Consider the following 24,574-nt stretch of genomic DNA (forward strand, 5'->3'; position numbering starts at 1 on the left):
GGATGGAATGTGGCGACCAGAGAGGCAAAAGAAAGTATGAGGAGTAATGAGCAGCGGGCAGGTCATGAGTCCTGGGTGGGAGAAAAGCGGATTGACGGCACACAGCTGTGAGCAGTGTCATACAGATGTGCATGGAGGGAGGGGGACAGGCGACTGAGGAGGGGGGTCAATTTTGGCAGCAACGGCCGGCTGAGTAGATGTGTGTCACGGGATAAACCTACAGCAGTCGGGGCTGTAACCCAGTTTCCCACTCCTCCTGCTGTGGGCTAGGCAGGGCATGCAGGGTACGCGGTACTGCAGCAGACACAGCAAGCGCCCGGCTAATTCGCTGCTCTGCCCCTGTGCGCGTAGGAAGGAATTTCACCGCCCCTATCTCCGTATGCGCTCACCCTCTCGGGCAACTGTGACATTTCCTAAACAGAACGTCACACCTTCCGGACCGGGCTTCTCCACCTTCCCAGCCCTACCTTTGTGCTGAGAACAGCTGTCACCTCCGCTCTCACCTTCTCTCATTGCTATTCCAAAACCCTTCCACTGCAAAAGCATTGCACCACTGCTCCTTAATTCAACTGTCTACCACACAGTCTCCCAACTTTAAAAACTAGGCTCCCATAACCAACTGCCTTAGTGTTCAGCCTTATGGTCAGTTTAGTGTGGCGGGAGGCAGCATCAACTTGTGGAATGTGCAGGTTTGGGGGTAAAGGCTCATTAGCGTGGCTGCTGAACAGTTCTCGCTGCCATGCAAATACTCATTGATTTGCTCTGCAACATAAGGTCTGGTTCAGGTAGACAGGCAGACTGGTGAAATTGAGTGAGAAAGCATAACCATGTAATGATGATCTATGAAACGAGGGGAGAGAGTGAGAGTAAAGGGGTGGGCAATTTGGCAGGGAGGGGGGGCACACCGAGGACCAATCCACAAGTGCTGAGTGGGCATTAGCGGCTTCATGTGACCTATGGCCTGCCCGCACGCCTAAAGCCCAAATCCTGCTCACAATAGCTTCCTGTTCAACTTGGATCACCGTCGTTTTCAAACATCAGCAAGCACTCCAGAAAGCCACAGGGGGGACGCCGCTGACGCAAGTGAGATAAGGGACCGGCGTTAGAGTTGTGCATACTGGTGCAACAGCACTGGGACAGAAAATGGTGTGAAAATTGGGGCAACAAAACCACAGCGAAGAAGTCAGATACGCATGCAAGTGGGCGGAGAGAAGCGGAAACGTTCAGTCCATCAGCGGGACCCTTCATATATAGGCACATTGACGCCGCTGCCAGGAAACATCAAACACTGGAACCTCCTACTCATGATAAATCATGAACTTTTTTTTTTTTTTTTGCTCTTTTGTCTCTTCAAGAATTCCCACCCGTACAATATTGCAACTGCTCTCCTGTCAACCTTGCAGACCAGTCTCAGCTGCCTGGAGGACAAACATTGGGATTTGTCGGGACGGTCGACTATGGTATGGACTGCAAAGTTTCTGTTGCATTCAGGGGCGGGGGGACAGACTGCTCAGCCTTACATGGCAACCAAAGCAAAGCCTTGAGTGTTGAACTGAATTTACTCTCAAAGTCACCTTACAGTGCACACTACCATACTTGGGAGAGGGGAACAGTGGGAGAAAAAAAAAAATCGTTCTGCTCCTAACTTCCTGACCTTGGCAAAAAAAAAGGTGAGAACGCTTCAAAAAGATTACCTCCTCGGAGTACATACTTCTTTATGTACCCATATGAACATATGAAAGCTATGGAATGTAAAGAAGTATGTATTCTTGGTGGGGTGCAAGTCCTCGTTCTGAAAATGTGATTTAAAGATATTTTGCTGCTGTGTTTTGATTCTTTGTGTCTATATAGGCTAACAATGTAAAGTCGGGGGAGGGCAGGGGGGGAAGAGAATGAGCGCTAAGAGTCATACATTAGCTATACTGTCTCTAGGCAGCTTCACTGCAGCAGTAATCGCTGTAGGGAACTTAATGCTTTCCCAAACTAGCTGACTTGGCCAATAAAAAGCTCTCATCCAAGATATAGCGACAATTCATTGGGTAATAACATAAGTTAGCATAAAAAGGGTTGAAATCCCGTCTCGAGCTTCTTTCGACAGCGTCACGTAGCGGTATTTGCCACCTATGACAATATGGAGATTCCTTGTGACCTTGCTGTACAAACTGGGGCCTCCTTTCATTCTTGGCTGATTTTGCTGCATTACGGCTTCTGACAGTCAGCCAACTGCAACTTAGCACCAACTTCACTCAGCAGTGAGTGGTACGCAGCGAGCTGCTCCTAACTATTAATACCATAATCTTTTCCAGTGCTCCTGCAAGGCTCAAGCAAGGTGACTTGGATCAAATCTCCAACATTGCTGCTCCCTTTAAATTACAAAAATAAACATGAAACTGAAGGAGAGCAAAGATGCTGCTGATGAGGCAGAAAAACATGGTGCTGTTGCTGCATTGTGTAGATTCTATGTTAACAATCTTAACTACAACTGCCCTCTGTTACTCTTGCCCTTACCCACAACCCCCACCTCGCATCAACCCTGCTGCCCTATGCACCCCCTTCCCCACCCCCTAACACCAACTCCCCCCTCCCTTTTTCTGAGTCCTGCTCTCATTGTTCACGTTTGCTATGCTTGCCAAATGCTTTGCCGGGCCGCATGGCAGCCAGATTAGACCATCAAAAAAGTGACAATGCAGGATCAGGGTCAGCTCTGGCCTGTCAGCTGATTCCAATTGTTGACTGGTTCAAACAAAAAGAAAGGCAACTGATATGGGAAGAGGTGCAGAGATAGAATTGAGGTGAGGGGACCGCGATAGCTTAGCATGCAGTTGTTTGCATGGTGAGCTATTCATATCTAGCACTTTCACCCACTCCGGCCCCCATTTCTCTGTCCTTTGCTCAGATCAGAAAACGAGGGACAGACTAACTTTAGCACACATTTATTTCTCTTTAAAATGTTTTAGATGCCTTCACAAACAAATTTTCATAACCATATCTTGATGCCAGGTTAAATAAAAGCTACCTCACTCCAAAAAGACAAAGATTTATTTTTTATAGATACGACAAAACTAGAGGAAACTATTTTTAGATATTTGAATTTGAATCTGAATGGAAAACTACGTTTTGTGTCAGGGTAATTTACATAAGTTTTAGTTTGACAGAAAACTGTAAATATACTATTGATATTTGTAGTATTAGTAGTAGCTACAATTCTATAAGCTTAGATTAGACATGTTTAAGGTAAACTGTTTAAAAATCATTTTGAAAACAGACTTGATGGATTAAGTAAAGCAAAAAAAAAAAAGAAAAAGACTCAACCTATATGAGGGTCTGCAACCAGCAGCTTTTTAGCCCCTCAACAATGGCTTGAAATAACTTTGGCCAAAACAGAGGTAATTAAATCTTAGCTCTTCATCGATTTTTAATTAAATTTTTTCATTAAATTTCTACAACACAATTCAACTAATGAACAATGAACACTTTTTATCAGATTACATACTACATGCTTTTTCCCCCCTCTTCATTTTTTAGAAATCAACAAAAAAAAAACATTCCATTTTGTAAAAGTTTGTTTTTCTTACTTCTAAAACCTAAAATTATTAATACTATTAAGTTAATTCACTTGTAACAATACTTTTTAAGAGCAGGTAAAAATGACAGCTATCTGAATTTTAGAGGAGCGTACAAAGGTTGTGACTTTAGACTAATTCTATTTCGTTGCACACCATAAAACTGATTTTTAAAGAATTATGGTCACCAACCCCTGTCCTAGATGCACCAAATAATAAGTAACTCAAACAGTTGGAAATAAGACAAAAGAAATGAGTTCGATTTACTGAGAAAACGAGAAAACCTAACCTGCAGATGCAAACTTAAAATGAAATTCTCACGTGATGATAATTGGACAATAAACAAAGTTTCTTTCTAGCTAATGAACCTTTTATACCCATCTGTCTGTCTGAAATTTCTGTTCATTCAACACTGTTTTCTGTAGAGAAACTCAGACGGGTCTGAGTTTGTGAGCCATGCCCAGCACGTTTCACCAGGCCATCTCAATAGCCTTGACCTGCTGTCTAAGTGACAAACCCAGCAGATGCTGACATTATCAAATGCTTGGTGCTTGTCGTGCCCCTGGCTTTTGCCCTGTTATGGCCCTTAAATGAGCTGAGCAGCCCCGCCACCTGACTCTGGAGTGAATGTGTGTAAGTAAGTAAGCATGAATGTGCATGTGTATGTTACAAATAGACCTGCCTGGTGTGCCATATCAAGCTGGCCTTATGTTGACCTCCATGCTGTCTACAAGCAAGGCTGTATATCGCTCAGCTGTCACTGGCCACTTGGAGAATATCATTTGTGCCTTGGCAGAAAAAGTCAATAATTATAGCAGCAGAATGTGTTCGTGGCCCTTGTGAAATGTGGTGACAAAAACAACTGAGTTATTAGAAATGAATAGGTTCTGATTAAAAAAAATATCTAATAAATGCCAGGTAACTGTGCATTAAATTTTAAAATTATGTGTAGCAGTGACTTTTTGCGTGCTAGTGAGGGAGAACAGAGTATTTAGTTTAGAGGTACACTGATAAAGGCCTTTTGTTTGTTTGTTTCTTTTAATTTGAAGGTCTACATTAGTGGAAAACCATATAGCAGGCCATCAGATTTAAACTTCCCTCTCTACCAAATAGAAACTGAATTGCACGATTATTCCCAAAATATTTAGCAAAACTTAAACCTCACAAAACATGCGCTAATGCTTATAATGCACCCTATGTGGTGCGTGTAAGACAGATAAAAAAAATATATTTATTTTCCGTAAGTGACCTGACGATCTCTAATCAGAGCTGATCCAGAAAAAAAAAATTGTCAGATTCTAATTGCTGGTCTAATAACTGGTGCATGTCTAGTTATGCTGCTGGATTGTTTCTAAATGTGCAAAAACATACAAGCAAAGCAGCAAGGCAACGTGTGAAAAGTGATTTTTTTTTTTCTAAAAAAGCATTGTCTGATGTTAGAATTCCCAAATCATTTTACATTAATGCTGGATTGTCCCCATGGAAACACAAGAGATCAGTCAGTGCACGCATATATTGAGTCCTTTGCTACAGTAAAAGAAATGTGAAATAAAATCCTGAGCTACTGTTCAAACTGAGCGCTCTACTAGGCAAATCAGCCTGAAGGATTTAAAAGAGTGGCTTAAATTAATGTTGGGACTTGACACCCGCGAGTGCTGCTGTAGGAACACAAGTAACAGAACTAGTGTATGTACTTTTGCCTCTGCGTTTGTCTGTTGGCCGTCTCGGTGACCGGAGCAGTAGCGTGCTTGCAGCGGGGCCCATCTGTCAGAGTCTGTAATTGCTTCATGACTCCAGGACATTTGACTCAAGTGCACTGCCACAGATTATTATGAGCTTTTTTTTTTTTTTCTCAGAGAACATTTTCAGTCTACGGAAGGGGTAAAACTTGGAAAAATGGCGAGGAAGATTAATAGACTGCATTGGAGGCAGCTCAGCTTGATAAGCTGTACCTGTGTATTATTGGTGTGATGGTAAATGGGGTGAAGGTGCTTAATATACCTGGGGTGTCAGATAGGTTGATGAAGGCGAGTAAGGAAAGTGAAATTAAGAGGGTGTACTATTGATCACGTCAGCTAGTGAGATGAGTGGTGAAATCTATTAAGCTGCTAAATGTTTTTCAAATGTTAGCCTATTTATGGGGCAAAACCTTTGAAAAAAACAACAACAAAAAAAATCTGAAGGTATTTCTTACCAACAGGTACACTGTGAAACAATGCTTTGCTAAAGCTGGTAAAATGGAACCAAATCACCTCTTGAATGGATTTGGTCCCCTTCAACCAGCTGTAGCTATGCTTTGATGACTACAGGATCCAAGATTGGGTTTGACACCTTCAACAGCGTAAGAACAGTGCTATTATCATCTGGTATGTTTGGTGACTGTAACATCTGTCTTCTTTTTTTTAATGATAATAATAAAAAAATAAAAAAAAAAACACTGATCCACATGCAAAATTGGGTTATTGTCCTCTTTTCCTGACTGAGGGTCGCCTCTCTGCCACACCAGACTACAAACAGCTGTAACAGGGCATTGGCATGCAGCGAACAATTTGTCAGAAATACAACACCAATGTGTCTGTGTAAGAATGTATGAGTATCCTGCTAACTAATCCACTAGCTAACATGACTTTCATTAGATGGTCATCAATTCAAAAGCTTTAAACATAGACCAGACACACCAAACAGAGATTGTAAATAAATATTGTACATCTAAAACTATAATGGATTTATTATTTTTTTAACAGTATAAAACTTTGATTATTTCTTCAAATCAATTGCATGGGTAATGAAAATTTATATTACTTATCATTGGCTATTAATTATAATGCATGGTATCATTTTTACCATGCATTCTATATAACCTTTGTGAGAAAGCATATTTCTGAAGACATGCCAGTTATGAAAAAAAGATTCAAAAATACATCATAATTCCCCTTTCTTAAATGTTCATCACATTCCAATGCCCACAACTGTATTTTCTATACAATTAAGATCCATTTTCCAACATCTCAACTCTACTGCAGGCTGTTAGTTCTGACATTACGTTCTAAAAGCTTCTCTGGTTTAAACAGCACAGTGTGAAGGCTTGCAGACTCCTCCATCTCCTCATATAGGCCAGTTACCCTTTGGGGGTTGTCTATATCAACCCATTTTAAAAGAAAGCTCAGAGCTGCACAGAAAATGCAGATGAGAGGGTATTACAAAGAGGTGGCATCTAAACGACTACCAAAAGCAGTGGCAGGACTTGTTTAAAGCCCATCTATGGATCATGGGATATTAATCTTTCGCTTACAGTACAGTGGGAGCTACTGACTTCTGTTAGCCTGATGGAGGGACATAGATGAGGTTGTGCAAGCCGTGGCTATGGTGAATGCACAGAACACAATGCACAACTTAGATCACAAAGAAAACCTTTAACAGTTCAAAACTACATCGGTATTTACACTGTACTGTTGTGTGTTTGAGTAATGAACAAGCTAAAGTCTGGTAGGACTCCCTGGTGGGTAGAGCTGATTTCTCTCGGTGTTCAGGACTTCAAGTTGAACGATTCATTCGTCACCCACCGAGTTCTTCCTATGAATCTTCTTCAGTCTACTTTCCACACTTGTATAACCCAGCCACGGTCTTAAAACAACTCAGCAGATTACACACGCAGACAACAGGGATTTGACAGATTGTCTGCTTAAACCCAAATGGAAGAATTTCATGTTCATAACTAGCAATATTTTTCTAATTAAAAGACACCCTTGAGTGATTCATATCCGTCTCTGTGCTATCAGAGTTGTGTGTTAATGGCTAAACTGCAAACGCAGCTTTTACTTTTACACCAATTTGAATTTGTTTTCTTACTTCATATTTATTTCTTGAATAAATTATGTATTTAATATATTTTACTAATGTTTCTTCTATAATTTAAAGATATTTAAAACTGTCTTTTTCGGGGCGGGGAGGGGTTTCTTTATAGATGCTTATGTCTGTGTTACAACTGACTTGTAATAACACAGCATTTCAGGGAAAACTAATCTAATGCACATTTTAATTTGGGTTATTTTATTTGCTTCTTTTTTTATTCATTTATTTTTTGATCTAGTGGCCTTTATTTGATGGTGAAGCGACAGGACAGAGGGTTGTGTGAGAAAGTCGTCGAGGTCTTTGTCCTTCGTCCTCTGTACATGGGTCGCGCCTTAACCCTACACCACCAGAGCATGCTACATATTTAAATTTAATTAAACAATAACGGTAACATCTGTCTTACAAATGACTTGTGCTCTTTAGTTATACTTGCTAATGCACTGTACTTTTGTTTTATGAACCCGTTGTATTTATTAAATGTTTCAAATTTTTATTTGAATATAAATTTTTTCAATTCGCCATTTCTTCAGTGTAGCTATGTGGTGAAAAACTGATGATTTGTCTGTAACAATCGGTATTTTGACTGAAATTTAACGTGCTTTGCTCCATTTTAACTTAATCTTTTAAACTGTTTTGTTAGTTTGTTTGGGGATAAATTTGTTATTAATCTTGTAAAGCACTTTTTCTTTCCAGCATTGTATGAATGTTCATAACTAGCAATATAAAGTTTGATGGACTAAATAATACTTTTGACTTGTTTATGTCATGCATGCCAGAACATCCTGTACTGATGCTTTAATTGAATGTTAAATGTTGGAAGTAAATTCAGTTCCTAAAGTTAGTTATACTTCTTCTGTCAGTGGTCTTCACGTGATAATCTCCATGTAAAGACCCTTGATTAGCGCTCCACTCAAACTACTTCTTCTGGGCCAACATCAGTACTTTTTAAGAAATATGATTCTAAGGCAGAAATTCCTCAAAGCAATCAATCGAAACAACTGTCTCTCCACTAAACACGCTTGGACGAGGAGCTTTCACTTGGACCTAGGGAGAGATTTGGGGGGCTTTAGGACTTGTGGACTCTCTCTCCAATATTGCAGCAGCTCGAGCGTGAAATAAAAGTAAATGGGAATACTGGAGATGGGGACATATATCTTTGTTTCTCTGAAAGCGAGGGGACAGAGTGTGGACTGAGGCAGGTAATGCACACACAACACAACCGAAGCCCTGATATAGAAAATGCTGTACTCCAGCACTTTTTGCCTGTAAATCAATGACTCCTACTGAAAACCAGCTTTCTACTGTATGTTCTGAAAGCTGCTTTGCTAACACAAATTATGCACCCTCTGCTTTTAAATATCTACAATTCAAATTGCCTGTGTTTTACTCAGCCTTTCTTTAAACATTCCATAATTGCTTTTATTAAATAAACTAAATGATTTACAATACAGGTCAACCGAGAAGTCTTGAGCTTTATTTTTCTTCTTTGAGAAGTAAAACTTTCAACAGGACGAACCTTGAAGCATTTTTTCCCCACTGGAAAACAAATACTTTTGTCTGCACTGTGTATAAATCTAAAGACTTTAGGAAAAAAAGCCTTTAAGTATTCACTAAACTTACTCGGAGAATCTGATGGACTTGGCACATTTATTTTTGCTTTTATTTTATCACAACTTCCCCACCAATCGGAGCTTTTGCATCTCTGCCAATAAAATAAACATAAAAATGTGGATATAGAGTGCAGTCAAATAAAAAGGCTAAATATATATTACTGGCATGCACAATCTGAATGCATGGCACTTGAAATATAATATCCTGACAACTATTGGATCTTAGCAGTCCTGTGCAAATGCACTATTACAGACACTGATATACGGCGCGGCTCAAGCTGCAACCAATTTAGGGAATTATAAGACAGTATATGTTGATAAAATCAACATACTTGTTTAAATGTTAGTATAGATCAATAAATCAGTTAGTGTGCAGCAAGCGATGGTTTTGGATTAGCTTCTCCACAGTGCAACAGATGTAGAAAGGAGCCATGAATCATGGCAGGTGATCCACCTTAACTCCATTAATTCTTAAGTCATAGAGAATGTGGGTGTTAATTTAAATGTCAAACCGTAGTGATAAAATAACTGAAAAAAATTCCAAAGTATTCGTTTTACTGGTTTGGGACATGCCTGTATTGGTCGATTTAGCAGATCCATGAAAGAGACTTGCACCACTAACATAGTGAAGAGGCAGAGAGCAGCTGCAAAACCAGCTAAGATCATACACCAGCTGCAACATTGTCAGGCGGAGCATGAAAGAATAAAATCAAATTATGCATCCTTTTTGTCTCCCTCAAATGTTGAATTTCCAGGCTAAAAAGGAAGAAAATGCTTTTATGAAATAAGACTTTAACCAGGAAAAGTTTGATGTTTCTTACCAACCTCAAGCTCTCAATATGGCTGCCTAACAGCTTCAGAGTCACTGCAAAAAAATCTGAAAAGTTTTATAACCAATATAAAGAATAGTGGTGGAAAATGTATGCTAATGTGTGGTAAATCTAAAGCGCTAAGAATTAAAAGAGCTGATCTTAATCAATCAAATCAAACTGTGGATTTTCAGAACAGTTTCCCTCCTGAAGAACACACACAGAATGTCAAGCATATAGTCAAATGTTAAAGTGAACAATCACTTTTAACACTTTACATCTAAATCCATCATGTTAAGAGATCTTGAACGATCAGTCTCATTTAGATAGTCTCCTCTCTTAGCCACCTTTACATTCTCTGAGTGATAAGAACAGGAAAAAAATAAAAAAAATAAACAACAACCTGCCCGAAATAGCAGCGACCAAGGACAAGACGAAATACTGCTGCAGAGAGCAGCCTCCTCAGGCCAGCCTCTGCTCACAACACATGGTGAGGGACAAGCATAACAGTAAAAGGAAACTACAAATTAACTTTAAAGCCTATAAGCTAAACTACCAGTACTCAACATAACAGACCCAGCCATCTGTTGGCGTAATGGTGGCAGCCTTAAAGAATAACTTGAAATTAAATTGAGGTAACAAACAAAATGTCCCCAGCGAGGCAGCACAATTACACTTATTTAACTTTTAATGGTCTTACTTTAGAGCTTGAGAAGAATCTGTGAAGGGAAAATTCTGCTTCAAGAGCTTCGTTTAAAACGCTTCATTCAAAAGGAGAAGGGTTCTTTAGAAGGAAGCAAATTGACCTTTACAGCGAATACAACACAGCATCAATGGGTCTAATGCCAGATATTCAAAAGCTGCTTACATCAGAGTCCATTTCTGTAAAAGAAGCTGATTAAGTAACAAATGAGTGATTCTGCCAGAGTTGCTTCCTTCCCTGCAGTGAAAAGGCAGAGCGTTGTGGCTTTAAACTTGACCCTCCTTTTTGCATGAAGCTCGACGTTTTATGCATTCCAGATACGACTCTGCCGTTTGTGCCCCAAACTCCACTGATTTTTGTGTTTAAAATGCAGCAACCAAACCAGCTGTTATCGAAAGCATCAAGCATTTAGTGATATCCTGAGGATTTAACCTCCTCACAGCCCGCCTAAATACATCCTCATTACTCGCGCTACAACCGTTATACTGCAGAAAACTGTCACATACCTGGGGTTTCCTCGCAGGGCAGCATGATGTAAGGCATTGAACCCGTTGTTGTTAGTGATGGTGACATCTGCGCCGGCCTCCAGCAGCACTGACAACATGTCATCTCTTTTCTTGCTAATTGCATCGTGCAGAGGTGTGTCACCTTCCGAATCCTAAAAGGGAAACCTTACGTTACTCACTGCCCCGTAACTAATCTATTTAAAACAACATTGCTCTCTGCTGAACTGCCAAAATTGAGCTCACACCACACCTCACTTATCTGACATTTCCTACTTTGAAAATGCAGAAGGTGATAATTACCTGAAGACTAGGATGGCAACCAAAATCCAGCAAGGTTTTAACCACCTGCAGATGGCCCTTGTTGACCGCTATGTGTAACGGGGTCTGCCTTCGCTTGTTCCTGGCGTTCAGGTCAGCCCCACCCCTGTGAAGCACCTCGATGACGGAGCCTTCATCGCCAAACGCCGCATGGTGCACCGCCCGGTCTCCGTCTTTATCCTGAGCACAGCCAAGACAAAGAAACACACATCACGTATTTCTCCACTTCTTAGCTTTATGTTATTGCTTTAAAAAACAAAGCCAAAGTCCACTTTTTGGAATGAATGAACGCAAATGAAACCAACCTCAGCCTCTAGGTCTACATTGTGTTTCAGTAGCAGTTTTAGGACATCCACGTGGCCGTTCTGACTGGCCGCCTGCATCGCAGTGTGTCCCGCACACTGTCCATTCACCTGCAACCAGAAATATGACTACATTTCAATATTCCGTTTTAATCTTTGCAAACCAGACAGATCGCTCAGGTCTTTCAGGGGAGTTCTTCTTCAGGAGCCAAGGACAAAAACTAAAAACTAAACATCACATACGGGCGTCATCTTCCTGTCACACGTTCATCTTTAACAGGCTTCTTGTTAAAGATGAATTAATTTGCTTTCTAAAAGTAAATAAATTTATCTTTGTAGTCTTTTTCAGCTTTTTATATTTTACTACTTCTGCCTAGCCACATTTAGTTCATTTTATTTATTAGATACTGTTATCAAATTCTAAGTTGATATTATTTTTATTTGGCCCTTCCAAATTTTCAATTAATTTTAATGAATAAAGTCTCTAAATTTTTTTGATTTCATCATCAAAAATTTCTAAGCTCTAGTTTATGAATCTACTAATTCATTTAAATTATTTAGCTTGTGTTTCACAATTGCAAATACAATTGTGAAACACTTGCATTTGTAGAACCGTTCAATAAAGTAGGATATTACTGGAAAACCTATTTATTTCAGGAATTTTATTACAAGATGAAACACATTAAATTAATTACACAAGCTTTTAATTCTGTTAATTATGATGTTTTCTCACTTACAGGTAATGAAAACATGACATTTAAAATTTGAATATTATACCAGTATTTTTTTTTAAACAGAAATGTGAGCTGAATTATATGTATATATGTAACACAATGCACTTATGAATCCTAGTCAACCAGTTTTCCTTTAATTGGCTCTGATTAGTAATCAGCAGGTGAAAATGTTTAGATTTGAGGTCTATCACTGTATCCAACCAACTGCATATACTTTTATCCATTTCTTCATTTTGGTTTAATTAAAAAATTAAATCAGATAGAGTATTAGGGAACTATGCTTTGATGCATAAACGGGAATAATCTTGTACATCATTTCTTGACAGATTAGAAACAATGTCTCTCAGAGAAGCCAGGCACCTTTTTCTCTGTAATGTCTTTCAGTCCTTAGAAAAAAAAATTAAATTGGCAGATCAGACTTGGGGGGGGATAAAATCTGTATCAGACAGAAAAGGTCTGATCAGTGAATATCTATTTATTTTGTTTTTTAACCTAGTTAAGCTATTTTTGGTTTGCTCGCTTGTTTTCAATCTCTATAAAATATTATGCATTGCATATAACGGCATGAAAAGTGTTCCATTAGTAAAATTGACTGATTGCTTGATTAATGCTAGAAATTCACTGTGAGGAGATAAAGAGATTTGTGAGGGTGTGTTTGCATGAGTAGATGCGTATGCAAGGCTGGGCGTGCATCTTTCATCACCAACTGCAGCACTGCAAGAACTGAGAGCATAAATATTAATGTGGACTCCTCTGGGAGTCTCGAGACATCTCTTGTCCTGGCAGCCGAATCACTTGGCCAGACTCAGTGTGCTCAGCTTTAAGCAAATAATTCCACTGAAAGGCAGCAGGGCATCCGGCCAGCATTCACCAATGACACACACATTCATTCACTCCCCTGGCCCGACAGAGGACAGCACCGCAGACTCAATGTAAGGATTTCTATTTTCCGCTAGAAGCCGCTCGTTTTTGTCTTGTGGTAAATACTTTTTTTTTTTTTTTTGTTTCCCTGTACTGTGGGATGCATCAGAACATAATCCACAACCATGTGGGATTTGTAGCTCCCCACTTGAAAGCGAGAGTATATCGAGGTCTGTGCTGCATTGCACAGCAGAGCTCCTTGGTCCCTCCACCGGGGCCGCCTTAACGTTCTTCTGACTGAGAGGAGTACTGGTGGGAGGATTTATCCAGGGAGACACTAAGACTACTCAGTTGATGTAAAGATCAGAAATTATGCATTTCGTCTACAATTATCGATGTGCTCAGGTCTGTTGCATTTTTAAAGAGGAAACAGGGTGTCGTTCTATCAAAAATGGCACAAGTCTCGTTGCAACATGACTAACGCGAGCTCAAGGTCAAATAAGTCATAAAAGTTTTTACAATATCTCAAAGGTCACAGCGTCTACAGTGTTGGAATACTTCAACGTAGGCAACAAGAAACAGGAAGGTTTTGTTGCATCATTACAGCAGCATGAGCGCCATACATGATCACCGTCTGATGAGACGAAGCCCAGGGGTTTCCTGATGACTTTGTCAGAAAGATAAAGTGGGTGTTTTTAAGCTGGCGAATCCTCTCGTGCTGTCTGGCTCAGAATTTTTCCCCTTCATAAATGTTTATGAAAATGTCTAGATGCATGTTTAAACAAAAACCATGCGTTAATGTGAAAACTTTGAACAGTCGACCGTTTCTTGAAATTTCTGAGCGATTTTTCTTCCTCCTGTTTTAAGCGCATAAACTTGTGTAGCCAAGATGTAAATAAACCAAATGTAAAATATTGGTAACACTTTATTTGAAGGGGTGTGCATAAGACTGACATGACACTGTCATAAACATGACATAACATCCGTCATGAACATAAAGAAGTCTTTATTAATGTTTGACTGTTGTCATGAAGTGTCATTCGGTAAATAATGACACTTTCATTGCAAAGTTGCTCTAAAAGTTGCATTAAAAGTCCATTAAAAATGCCAACTTTGCATGATTTTGTAAATTATGATAATTTAATGCAAAGTTGGCACTTTTAATGGACTTTCAATGCAACTTTTAGAGCAACTTTGCATTAAAAGTGTCATTATTTACCGAATGACACTTCATGACAACTGTCATAAACATTCATAAAGACTTCTTTATGTTCATGACAGATGTTATGTCATGTTTATGACAGTGTCATGTCAGTCTTATGCACACCCCTTCAAATAAAGTGTTGCCAAAATATGTAAATAGTACTGTTAATCTACAGAGGTCAAACAGTTCACCATCATCATAGTGCTTCATTATATTACAGTAATGCTGGAATTTGAACTTTATACATGTTTTTACAACTTTAAAGTACAATTTATTGGTTACATTTTATTTTGTGGTATGCAATTAATGCAAAAATTAAAAACACATAAGACCAATTTTTGACCTAGGGGTATGTGAAATATCTAAGTTTTTTTTAGACATCTTTGATCACATGTGGTCATCTGGGAATATTTAGCAAATTTGTTTGAGATTTTTCAAACCTTGTAAACCTTGTAACCTCACTTGTTATTGACCTAAACATATGGATCATATGTTTATTAGTGTACAACTATGTATGTCATTGGAACCCATACAAACTTTGACTATGTAAATGTGCATTGTATCTCTACTGTTAGGAATATAGCAAATGTATTAATGGTTGCTATAAAAGTCCAAATAAAAATAATGTATATAAAGAAAAGTGGGTGTGGTTTTTCAAATAGGAATAAAAAAAATTGGACAACACAAACAGACGACATTTTTGAGATGAAAATGTGTCCTTTTGCTTAATCAAAACGATTTTTGCTAAATTAATAGCATTAATAATGACAGTCCTACATACATCCACATCAGGCCTCTTCAAAATATCCTCCACTTTAGCCAGGTCTCCATTAGCTGCAGCCTTGACCAGCTCCTCGTTTATGTCCCCGGACTCTTGCGTCTCGAATAGTTTCTTCAACAACTGAGACAAACGCTCTGGGAAAACAAGCGGAAACAGAGATTGATTTTATGTAGGTGCCAGAGAAAAAGAGAGCAGTGAGGACAGAGGACTAATATGATACTCTCCAAGCGACAGCAGTGCATGTTCACATGTACCTCCAGAGGCATTGCTGACAGCAGAGCCGGAGGGGGCGATCTTGGTGACAGCCGCAGGATTGTACGTCCAGGAAGTCCCACAAACCTCGACCTTCAGGTCACTGTCAGAGTAGATCTGCTGCACACGGCCCACCTTGCCCAGGGTCTATTTAAACGTGTTGTGACAAACTCATTAGTGTTTGAAGTGTAGCTGTCTTCAGGCTGTGCATAAACGTTGTGTGTTACAGAGTCTGTGAAAATTAGAGGAAAATCAAAGAAAAAAAAACACAAAAAAAGAAGAGAAACCAGCAGCACAAAATGGACTGAGCATAATCATCCAATTTCAAATGACATCATCTTGATAATAGCTATATAGGAGAGCTGCTCTCTGATGATGTTAAGCTGGGTCAGGCTGACCTCAAGGATGTCATCAATAACAAGGACTGCTACTATAGGAGAACCAGCAGGCAGCAAACAGCCCTGGTTAGTGATCAAAGCTCAGCAGCTATTGAGAAGAGTCAATCTGGCATAATGGAGAAAACGAGCATAAAATGTGTCTCTCTGGGAAACAATTAATAAACATTATAAAATGGAGACGGTAACGTCAAGCTGTGAAGGAAAGAAAGAGGACGGGAGGGTGTCTGGTTTATTCTAAAGAGTTTGTAAAACCTACCGGCAGCATGGCCTCAGCCCACTCGCCATGCCCTCTTTGGAGCAGCTTGATGCGGTCGATGTCGTAGCAGATCTGGACCAGGTCTCCCACATGGAACTGGGAGCTTCCTCCTTCTGCTCCGGCTGCAACTTCACCGCTGCGCACTACGTTGGCCTTGGTTAGCACTGCTGGGTTAAACGTCCATCTGTAGAAACAAAAGACGCCTTAGAACGACACGATTAAAAACCACATAACTAGTTTGTGTGGCTTATGGGTCACAGAATAGAAATTCTGAGCAAACATTTTGTCAAAAAAAAATCTAAATTAATAAGAAAGATCCCAAGCAGAACATCAAGACAGCAATTTTAAGCCCATTAAAATGAAGCAATCTTTTAAGGAATGAGCCAATAGGTCCAGACCTGATTCTTTTTCTGATCTGTGAACGCATCATCCCTAAGCCCTACTAGGCAGTGCTGGCATTAGTGTGGCTGCTGTTACTGAGGGTACAAGACTCAAAGCTATTTCCACTAACAATGAGGTGATTAAAGTAAAGCAAGAAGCTACTTAAAAGGAAGCACTAGCTTTATTACACTATATCTGTGTATCAACCAGGCTGCTAAGGAACAAGAGAGAGATAAACTTTCAGTAGATAACAACAAGGTTGTATTTGGTGCACAAATTACAAAGATGCTAAATGCAGTTTCAAATCTCAACTTTGATCTTTTTATAACTCGTAACAATCATAAAAGACCGCCTTCTCACAACAGAGAAACTCGAGGACGTTTCGTGGTGTCTGGTTTTAAGTAAAAAAAGGTCCGTAAAATTCAAGACGTGATAAAATATAGTTTTGTTTGCCCCACTTCCTAATAGCCAGTAAATCTAGGCCTGTCTTAAGATGTACTTGCCTGTTCCCACTGGGGTACTGAACCACAATATCATGGTCCTCATCGATGCCACACACGGTGCCTGTGGTTGTGAGCGTCTCAAACATGCCATCGGTCCATCCCCCGTGGCCATGCTGGAGGGACTGAACGATCTCTAAATCCAAATCAATGTTGACCAGGTCGCCGATCTGAAGACCACCCGGATTTCTGTTTCCATTCTGCTCACCTGGGAGGCGAAGGCAACTTTAAATTTATCGACAAACTAAATGCATTAATAATACATGTTGCACTTCAAGCTTTAAGAGTCTGCAGGTGACCTTAAAGAGAAGTATAAAGGAGATCAATAAAATATACTGGGCTGTTATTTTACATAAACTATACACCACACATTTTTCTGCAATACCTAAAATAATAATATCAAACTCAATGAGTGAACTGAACTGCCCTGTAGTATTAGAGAGAGAATTTATTTAAAGCACAGTGAGCATGGATCACACTCACTGTGTTCTACATTTTGAGACCAACATGACTGTGCAGTACTGCCATCTAGTGGCTAAACAGATACAGGTGCAAGTAAAACTGCCCTAATGCCCTTGAATTCACTGCACCAGAATAAGAGGTGAGAAATTTGGTGCAATAATGACACATCACTGGCTAACTTACCTAAAACAGGACAATGGTCTCTGTAAAACGAGCCTCCTTTGGCATCCTGGACACATTTCAAATCCGACTGAGGGGAATAAAAAAAAAAAATTATAAAAAATGAGAACAGTAGAATAGGTTAAATAAGGATATAATGCCGTACTAGCAATATTAATGAAGTAGAAAACCAAATCTACACAGCTAGGCTACCGTGACACAGAGTTTGCATATGCCAACAACATCAGTGCCCTACGGATAAGGTTGGGCAGTGGAACAGAACAGGTACCAACAGAGAGCTTCAGATCTCTGTTACACATATCTGATGACTCAGATGTGTGTAACCTTTGTGGCAGAGTTAGAGGGCAGAGATGATCATAGGATGAAACACCAAATTACTGAATATGACAAGTCTCGACAAATAGCCCCAGCTGCAGATTGAGAACTGCCGTCCTGTAAACGAGTGTTTTCCCCCTTAAAGATTTCTCTGTTTTTGCGGGGGGTTTTTGTCACACTGAAATCTTTCATATAATCACCTACATTTTAATTTCAGAAAAAGATAAAGCGAGGAAACACAAAAGGCAGTTTTCGATTATTTCATTTGTTAAAAGGTGAAATGTCATCTAAACTTGTACAAACGTATTGCATCCTTTGCAGATATTTAACTGAGATTCTTTTTCTAAAATGCTATGCGAGTTGGAGGCCAGATGGATCGGGACACACAGGTTCAACTTTGGTCTCGTCAATCCACAAGTAAATTAATCCAAATGCCTTTAAGATTATCAAAACAGTATTTGGCAAATGTGAGTCAGGTTCAGGTGTTGTTAACCAGCAGTGGTTTTCATCTGGGAACTTCCCCATAAGATGTCATTTCTGTTCACTCTCCATCTTACAGTAAAACTATGAATACTGACCACCAAATGAGGCCTGCAGGCGTTTCAATATTATTCTGGGTTCTTTTTCCAGCTTCTGAGTCGTCAATGCCCTCCTAGAATAACATTTGAAAAGCCTGGAGCTCCTGGGAAGATTAACCACTGTTCCATGTTTTCTCCAGTGGTGGATAATGGTTCTTTCCATGATTTCCTGAACTTCCAAAGCCTTAGAAGTGACTTTCATGACATCTTGAATCAAACAAATATCAAACTATCAAGATGGGGAGCCTATTTTATGCCTTACTCCAGAGGCAGATGTCATCTCCATCCCTTAGAATCTATTAGAATAACAAAGTAAAAATCTGTCATGCAACGAAGAAACCCGATTGGCCATTTCGTAAAAAAGCAACGCCACCCTCCGCCAATGAAAAGAGGGCTTTTATTTGAGACACGTGTGTAGCTGTGGCTGCAAAAACCTGAAAGTTGACCTGCATGTTCACTTGATCACCCCCCCCCTCCACCCCCAAAGGAAGCAAGAACAGATTGCTTTTCTCATGCAGATATCTTCCCCTTCCATCTGCCTGCACAATGGCTCCTTACACATTCAGCCTGTATGGCTCTCACAAAGGCCTGGCAGCAAAAGAGGGAGACCTCATCCCTGTGGTCAAACACAAAAGCCCCCTAACAGCTGTTCTTTTAGAAGACTGATGGGGACGGTGAGGAAGACAAGCGGCTTCCTCACCATTCCTTCGAAGCCGACCCTGTACAGGTTCTTGGCCCCGTTGTCCCAGATCACATAGGCGGCGCTGTGAGGGCTGGCGGCGCTCCAGTCCTGGATCTCCGTCACCTGTGGAGAAGAAAAGCTCAGCTCAGATAAAGATATGACACTTGGGTGTTTTCTTTTCTTTTGTTTTTTTTACAAACAACTTAACAGATTTGGTGTTTTAGACGAAAACCCTGATCTATTCTATTGATTCTGGGTCCTAATCACAGTATTTGTCACCACTCTGACTCTCAGTACCTCTTATTTGTCTATAAATATCTAAGCTGCACTCAAGTAACACCATGAAAATTTTCTAAAAATGTGTTAAGTTTTAGTTAATTTTTTTTTATCTCAAAAATATTCACATTCAGAATTCAAAAACCATAATATATTCATATATATTTTTTACAACCATTTGAAAATGAGGTAGGCAGAAGTATAAAGTTATTTAATCCTGACCCCTTTTATTTTATGTCATAATTTTTTACACATTATTTTTGAAAGAGAAAGAAATATCAGATCATCTTTATTTATTACACACACTACTAAACATCATGAAAAATCACCAATCTATACATCATGTTGGGAAATGGTTCTGAACTGTTAGCCGTTTGACAAGTGAAAACATTGTGTGTTACTGAAGGCATAAATAACCAATGAGCTACACGCAGAGAACCACAAAATCTATTTAAAATTTGTAAAACAATGTAAAGATAGATTTCCTCTCTCCATCACCAGCAGTAAATTGCTTTCATAACGATATTAGGAGTGTCGAGAGTTAAGTAAATGAATTCTTTAATTAAATAGCTCGCCTTTCGTAAATACTGAAACCCAACATTAATTACTTTAAGGCCGCTTTCCAAGCAAACTGATTAATGGGCCTTAAGATTTAATATTCATGCTAACCTAACGGCAGATTTTGGCTGCAGGAGATGTAGCGGCGGTTTTCTACACAGCATACTGCTGACAGCATCATAAAACACTAATGAGATGCGTCATTAAATAACAGTACAAAATAATGTATTACATTGAGGGGCTGTTAAACTGAATACTCCAGAGACTGCAGAAGACTCAAATACAAACACCAGTTACAGTGTAAGGAAAAAAAAGAAAAAAAAAACAAAACAAAAACAAAGATATGCACATGATATAACAAAGATATATTGGATTATGTTCTAATGACGTGCAGGATTTCTGCATTATCCAGAATAACATGTAGTTTTAATCCCTCGCCACTGACATCATTATTTTATTTGACTCATTATTTCCATGAATCACTTTTACCGTCTTACATTTTTAAGCACATTGAATATATTGAGTTTAAAATTGTGTATTTGTGCTCATTTCTGGTTCGCTCTCTCTGAGCTACAGTTTTGAAACAGTCATATCAGTCAGTGCATCTGATTCACTGTCAAATGAGTGCTTACAATCTGCAGTGATCAAAAGTGTTGGGAGTACATTTGTTAAGTTTTGTGAAGTGACATGATGGAGAGCAGAGGAGACAACACCCAATGGCTAATGATGAGTCAGAAAAAACTAATCAACCCTCAAAAATGTGTGTTTTTTTTTTTGTTTTTTGTTTTTTTTTTTGGCTGCTACATTTTACCCTGAATATGTTTTTTATGAAGATGCTTCACAAAAGACTGCTAAAGACATTGTAAAGGAAAAGAACAAAATAAGTATGTTTATGTAATGAGATGTTTTCAGAGTAAAATTATTTAGCTGATTACAAAAATAATACGCCGATGAATTAGTCTGGAAAATTTGCAGCTGTACTTTTCTGTTTTTCTATGTGAGCTGTCCTCAGATAACCTCTGCAGCCAAAGTTTTCTACAGGCACTAAAATATATACGGAGCCAGTAAATTAGGCAATAAGTTTTGCACTGAAAGCTCTATGCACAATAGAATTGAATAATAGTCCCTTATTTATTCCCAGTGTGGCAACTCAAACAAAAGCACAAAATACATGTAAGTTAAAATGTGGTATGATGATTTATGCAGGGTTTCCTTGTGAATTCTAATGATAATGACATCAATTACAGTTTGCAAGTTTTAATTCCACAGCAAAAAAAATCTTTTTTGATTAAAGTGTTGGTTAATTTTGCTCTACGACACAAGCTTAGTGGCACTGAAACACTACAGAGCTATGCAGCTCCACAAAGAATTTGCTTATTTGATTGTTTTTTTGGCATTCCTTAAAGAAAATAAATCAACAAATAGTGCGCAAATTTTCAGATTTTGATTTGGTTTTGATTTTAATTTATTGGCCTTAGTTTTTATTTTAAAGGATATTGTATAACAAACCAAACAAAGCATGCGTGGGTTTAAAAACTTTCTATCAAAGGAAACCCAGCAGATTGTGTCAACTCCTTGCTTACAGCTTTCACTCCTGTTGGATGAACACGTAGCGACAGTAAACAATCGCTGGCACCGTCGCCGTTTACAGCAATCCCTGATACTAAGCGTAAATGTAACGACAGCAGAAAGGAAAACTCCCCTTTAACAGGAAGAAACCTAAAGCAGAGCCTGACAACAGTCTATCAACACAGAAGCACTGTCCCAGGAGCACTTTCTATTCTGAATAAAATGACTGGTTTGCTTTTGTATTTATTTGGGGTTCTGTGTGTGTTACACTAGCATCCACTGGGAGAGCTCTTCCTGTTTTGGCTAGATCCATGTATATTTCAATCAAATCACATACTGTGGCAGAAACTTGTTTTTCCTGCCAAAGGCCGATTGACCTAAGAACTCCTTGAACCTTCAGGTGGGGACTCACCCCGACCAACTATAATTTCAGAGCAGGAAGCAAAACAAAAGACACTAACCGAGCTGAGGTTTAGCTATTTGTGTCTTACCTTTCCTCTCCTCGCATTGCCTCCATCTTGGTCTTCCCATTGCCAGTCCACTCCTCTAACAACTCGGCCACCAGCAAAGATCCCTCTGGCTGTGATTTTCTTTGACTTGCGACGTGACTCCAGAAGTACTCTGCTCAAATGTAGAAACGGAAACAGATGATTAAAAAAAAAAAAAAAATACTATGCTCACTCACACACCTGACACTAAAGAAGAGCTGCTTGGTTATGCTGCACATTTTCCTTAAGGAACAAAAATTTGGCATCGCTAAAAGGATAGATAGACTTAGCCTGCTCAAATAATTTGTCTCAAAACTTCAGCTTTGATTAATCTGAAGTTCCTAAGCAATTTATTTTTCAACAGTTGCTATAAAAAATTTAATGAGGTGCACAACAAACACACCCCACCAGACATCAGGAAGGATGGGAGGTGGGGAGACCTCCAGTACCCCGGTGCATTATGCAACGTCTGCCTCGGGGGAAATAAAGTCGCACTAGAATGAAAATAAGGCTGCCAGCTGCTCAGCTTTGTGCTTCATTTATAAAATTATAATAGGCCAGAAGTCTAGATCACTATTCCAACACTGATGGTCAATATAAAATCAAAAATAAAAGATAATTAGAAATGAAACTTATTTTAAAAAGGTCCAGATAGCAAGTTATAGCAAATTAATAATTCATAATAATGTCATTTGCCTGAAAAAAATATATGACATATAAGTAAGAAGATTAGTTTCAGTTTTTAAATTAAATTACAGAAATGCATAATTTTTCCAATATGGTGTTCTTACACTAAGAGGTACTTGTAGTCTTTTTTGGGAGTATAACCAGAGTATAAAAGGAATTCAGTATTTCAAAGCAATGTCAAATAATTTGCCTCAAAATGAAACATTGATATACTTCAAAAAAAAATATTTGAATGTTTATTTAAAAAAAAATATTTGAATGTTTATTTAAAAAAAAATATTTGAATGTTTATTTTAAAAAAAATATTTGAATGTTTAGGGACTGTAAAAACATTCTTGTAAAAAGCAACTACAAAACTATTTTTGGAAATTTGATTTTCATTTTATGTACAAGCTGCTTCAGTGCTGTATTTTTTGTTCTTTTTGTAATTTTTGCTGCCTCTAAACTGCCGTCTGTTTTCATGTGATCCATTAAATCTGCTGAAACATGAGAAAATGAACAAATTGCTATTCAAACTTCATTATTACAAAGTGCTTAAAGAGAATGTAACTAGACTTTTTCACTAGTTTGCTTGGGAGATCCTGGATGGCTGAATCTACATCATCAGTTAACAGCTGAGGTTCAGGAAGTAAACCATAAATGTGTTAAAAGCCTAAAGATTTAGTAATTCACTGGGATTTATTAAGAATCTTTATAAATGATTTTAAGATCATTTTAAATCACAATGTAAAACTTGCCGACTTCTATAAATAATCTCAGCCTTTTCATTTATGCTTAATGTCCCTAATTATAGGCATGTCATGATGAGTCTTACAACATGGCTGCACACACTTAGAAAAGTCATCAACACTGATAAAGAAGGCACAATCCTCTCACATAAACAAAATATCTAGAAAAGTTAACATGAGATGGATTTTTTTTTTTCTATTAAAAGCTCTGAATCTTAAAATAAGACTAAGCAGTTGCCTGGCAACTGAAGGTTAGGAGCATACAGACAGATTTCCATTGCCTCTTATGCAAGCATACAAAAAGGCTTCTCAAATGTCACACACTCACATAAGGTAACAAAGCCAGAATGAAGCTCTGAATGGTCCGACTGATCAAAACGAAGAGCGGGGCTTGCATTACTTGTTTAATCCACTTTATCTATGGAAAAGTCTAATGTGGCAGACAGCAATGCAGAACAAACCTCTCGCTGCCTGGGGTGGTGATCCTGTAGAATCGGTGTCTCAGGTGATGCTTGTCTCCATGGTAACAGGTTGTGCAGAGGTCATAATTGGTGCACTCTGCGCATTTCCAGCGAATGCCAATGATTGGCTGTTGACGACAGGTGTCACACATGGTTCCATCATGCTTGATACCTAAGGGGGAGTTTGTATTTATAGGTTAACTGATAGAGATTGTAGTGTGTGTGTGAGTCCATCTCTGTACTCTGTCAGAACAACAATGTATGCATTATGTAAAGGGCACAATTTTTTAGGGCATATTTATAATGTGCATAGTTTTTAATATCTTAGCTGCAGTTTTAATAGCAAATAATTACGATCATGTCTGACTGGCTGCTTTCGCAAACTGTAATGGTTTTCTTTTGCAATGTGACTCATCCTTTAGAATAACAATAACTACAGACAACTTCTACTTTGCCTCTGAATAAATTATACTGTCTAAAACAAAAGGTCATTACTGCTAGTAATTGGGAGTGTACACAGAAGACATTCAAGATATAATAATGTTGCGTTCATATATATA

At 38.8% G+C, this 24,574-nt stretch overlaps 1 protein-coding gene across 1 annotated transcript in view; it reads right to left on the reverse strand.

Moving 5' to 3' along the window:
* Nucleotides 1-7,637: 7,637 nt before the first annotated feature.
* Nucleotides 7,638-24,574, reverse strand: part of mib1 (MIB E3 ubiquitin protein ligase 1) — a 19,493-nt gene continuing 2,556 nt past the window's right edge. Inside the window, exons 2-12 of the mRNA XM_007548610.2 lie at nucleotides 24,015-24,186; nucleotides 22,142-22,271; nucleotides 19,266-19,370; nucleotides 17,676-17,742; nucleotides 17,034-17,238; nucleotides 16,150-16,333; nucleotides 15,498-15,642; nucleotides 15,244-15,377; nucleotides 11,667-11,774; nucleotides 11,344-11,541; nucleotides 7,638-11,195 (exon numbers count right to left, since the gene is read on the reverse strand). Coding sequence (XP_007548672.1) covers nucleotides 10,974-11,195; nucleotides 11,344-11,541; nucleotides 11,667-11,774; nucleotides 15,244-15,377; nucleotides 15,498-15,642; nucleotides 16,150-16,333; nucleotides 17,034-17,238; nucleotides 17,676-17,742; nucleotides 19,266-19,370; nucleotides 22,142-22,271; nucleotides 24,015-24,186 — 1,670 coding nt within the window. The 3' untranslated portion in view covers nucleotides 7,638-10,973. The remainder of the gene's footprint in view (nucleotides 11,196-11,343; nucleotides 11,542-11,666; nucleotides 11,775-15,243; nucleotides 15,378-15,497; nucleotides 15,643-16,149; nucleotides 16,334-17,033; nucleotides 17,239-17,675; nucleotides 17,743-19,265; nucleotides 19,371-22,141; nucleotides 22,272-24,014; nucleotides 24,187-24,574) is intronic.

This window comes from Poecilia formosa, unplaced genomic scaffold (genome assembly GCF_000485575.1).
Source record: "Poecilia formosa unplaced genomic scaffold, Poecilia_formosa-5.1.2 Scaffold27, whole genome shotgun sequence".
Taxonomy (NCBI): domain Eukaryota; kingdom Metazoa; phylum Chordata; class Actinopteri; order Cyprinodontiformes; family Poeciliidae; genus Poecilia; species Poecilia formosa.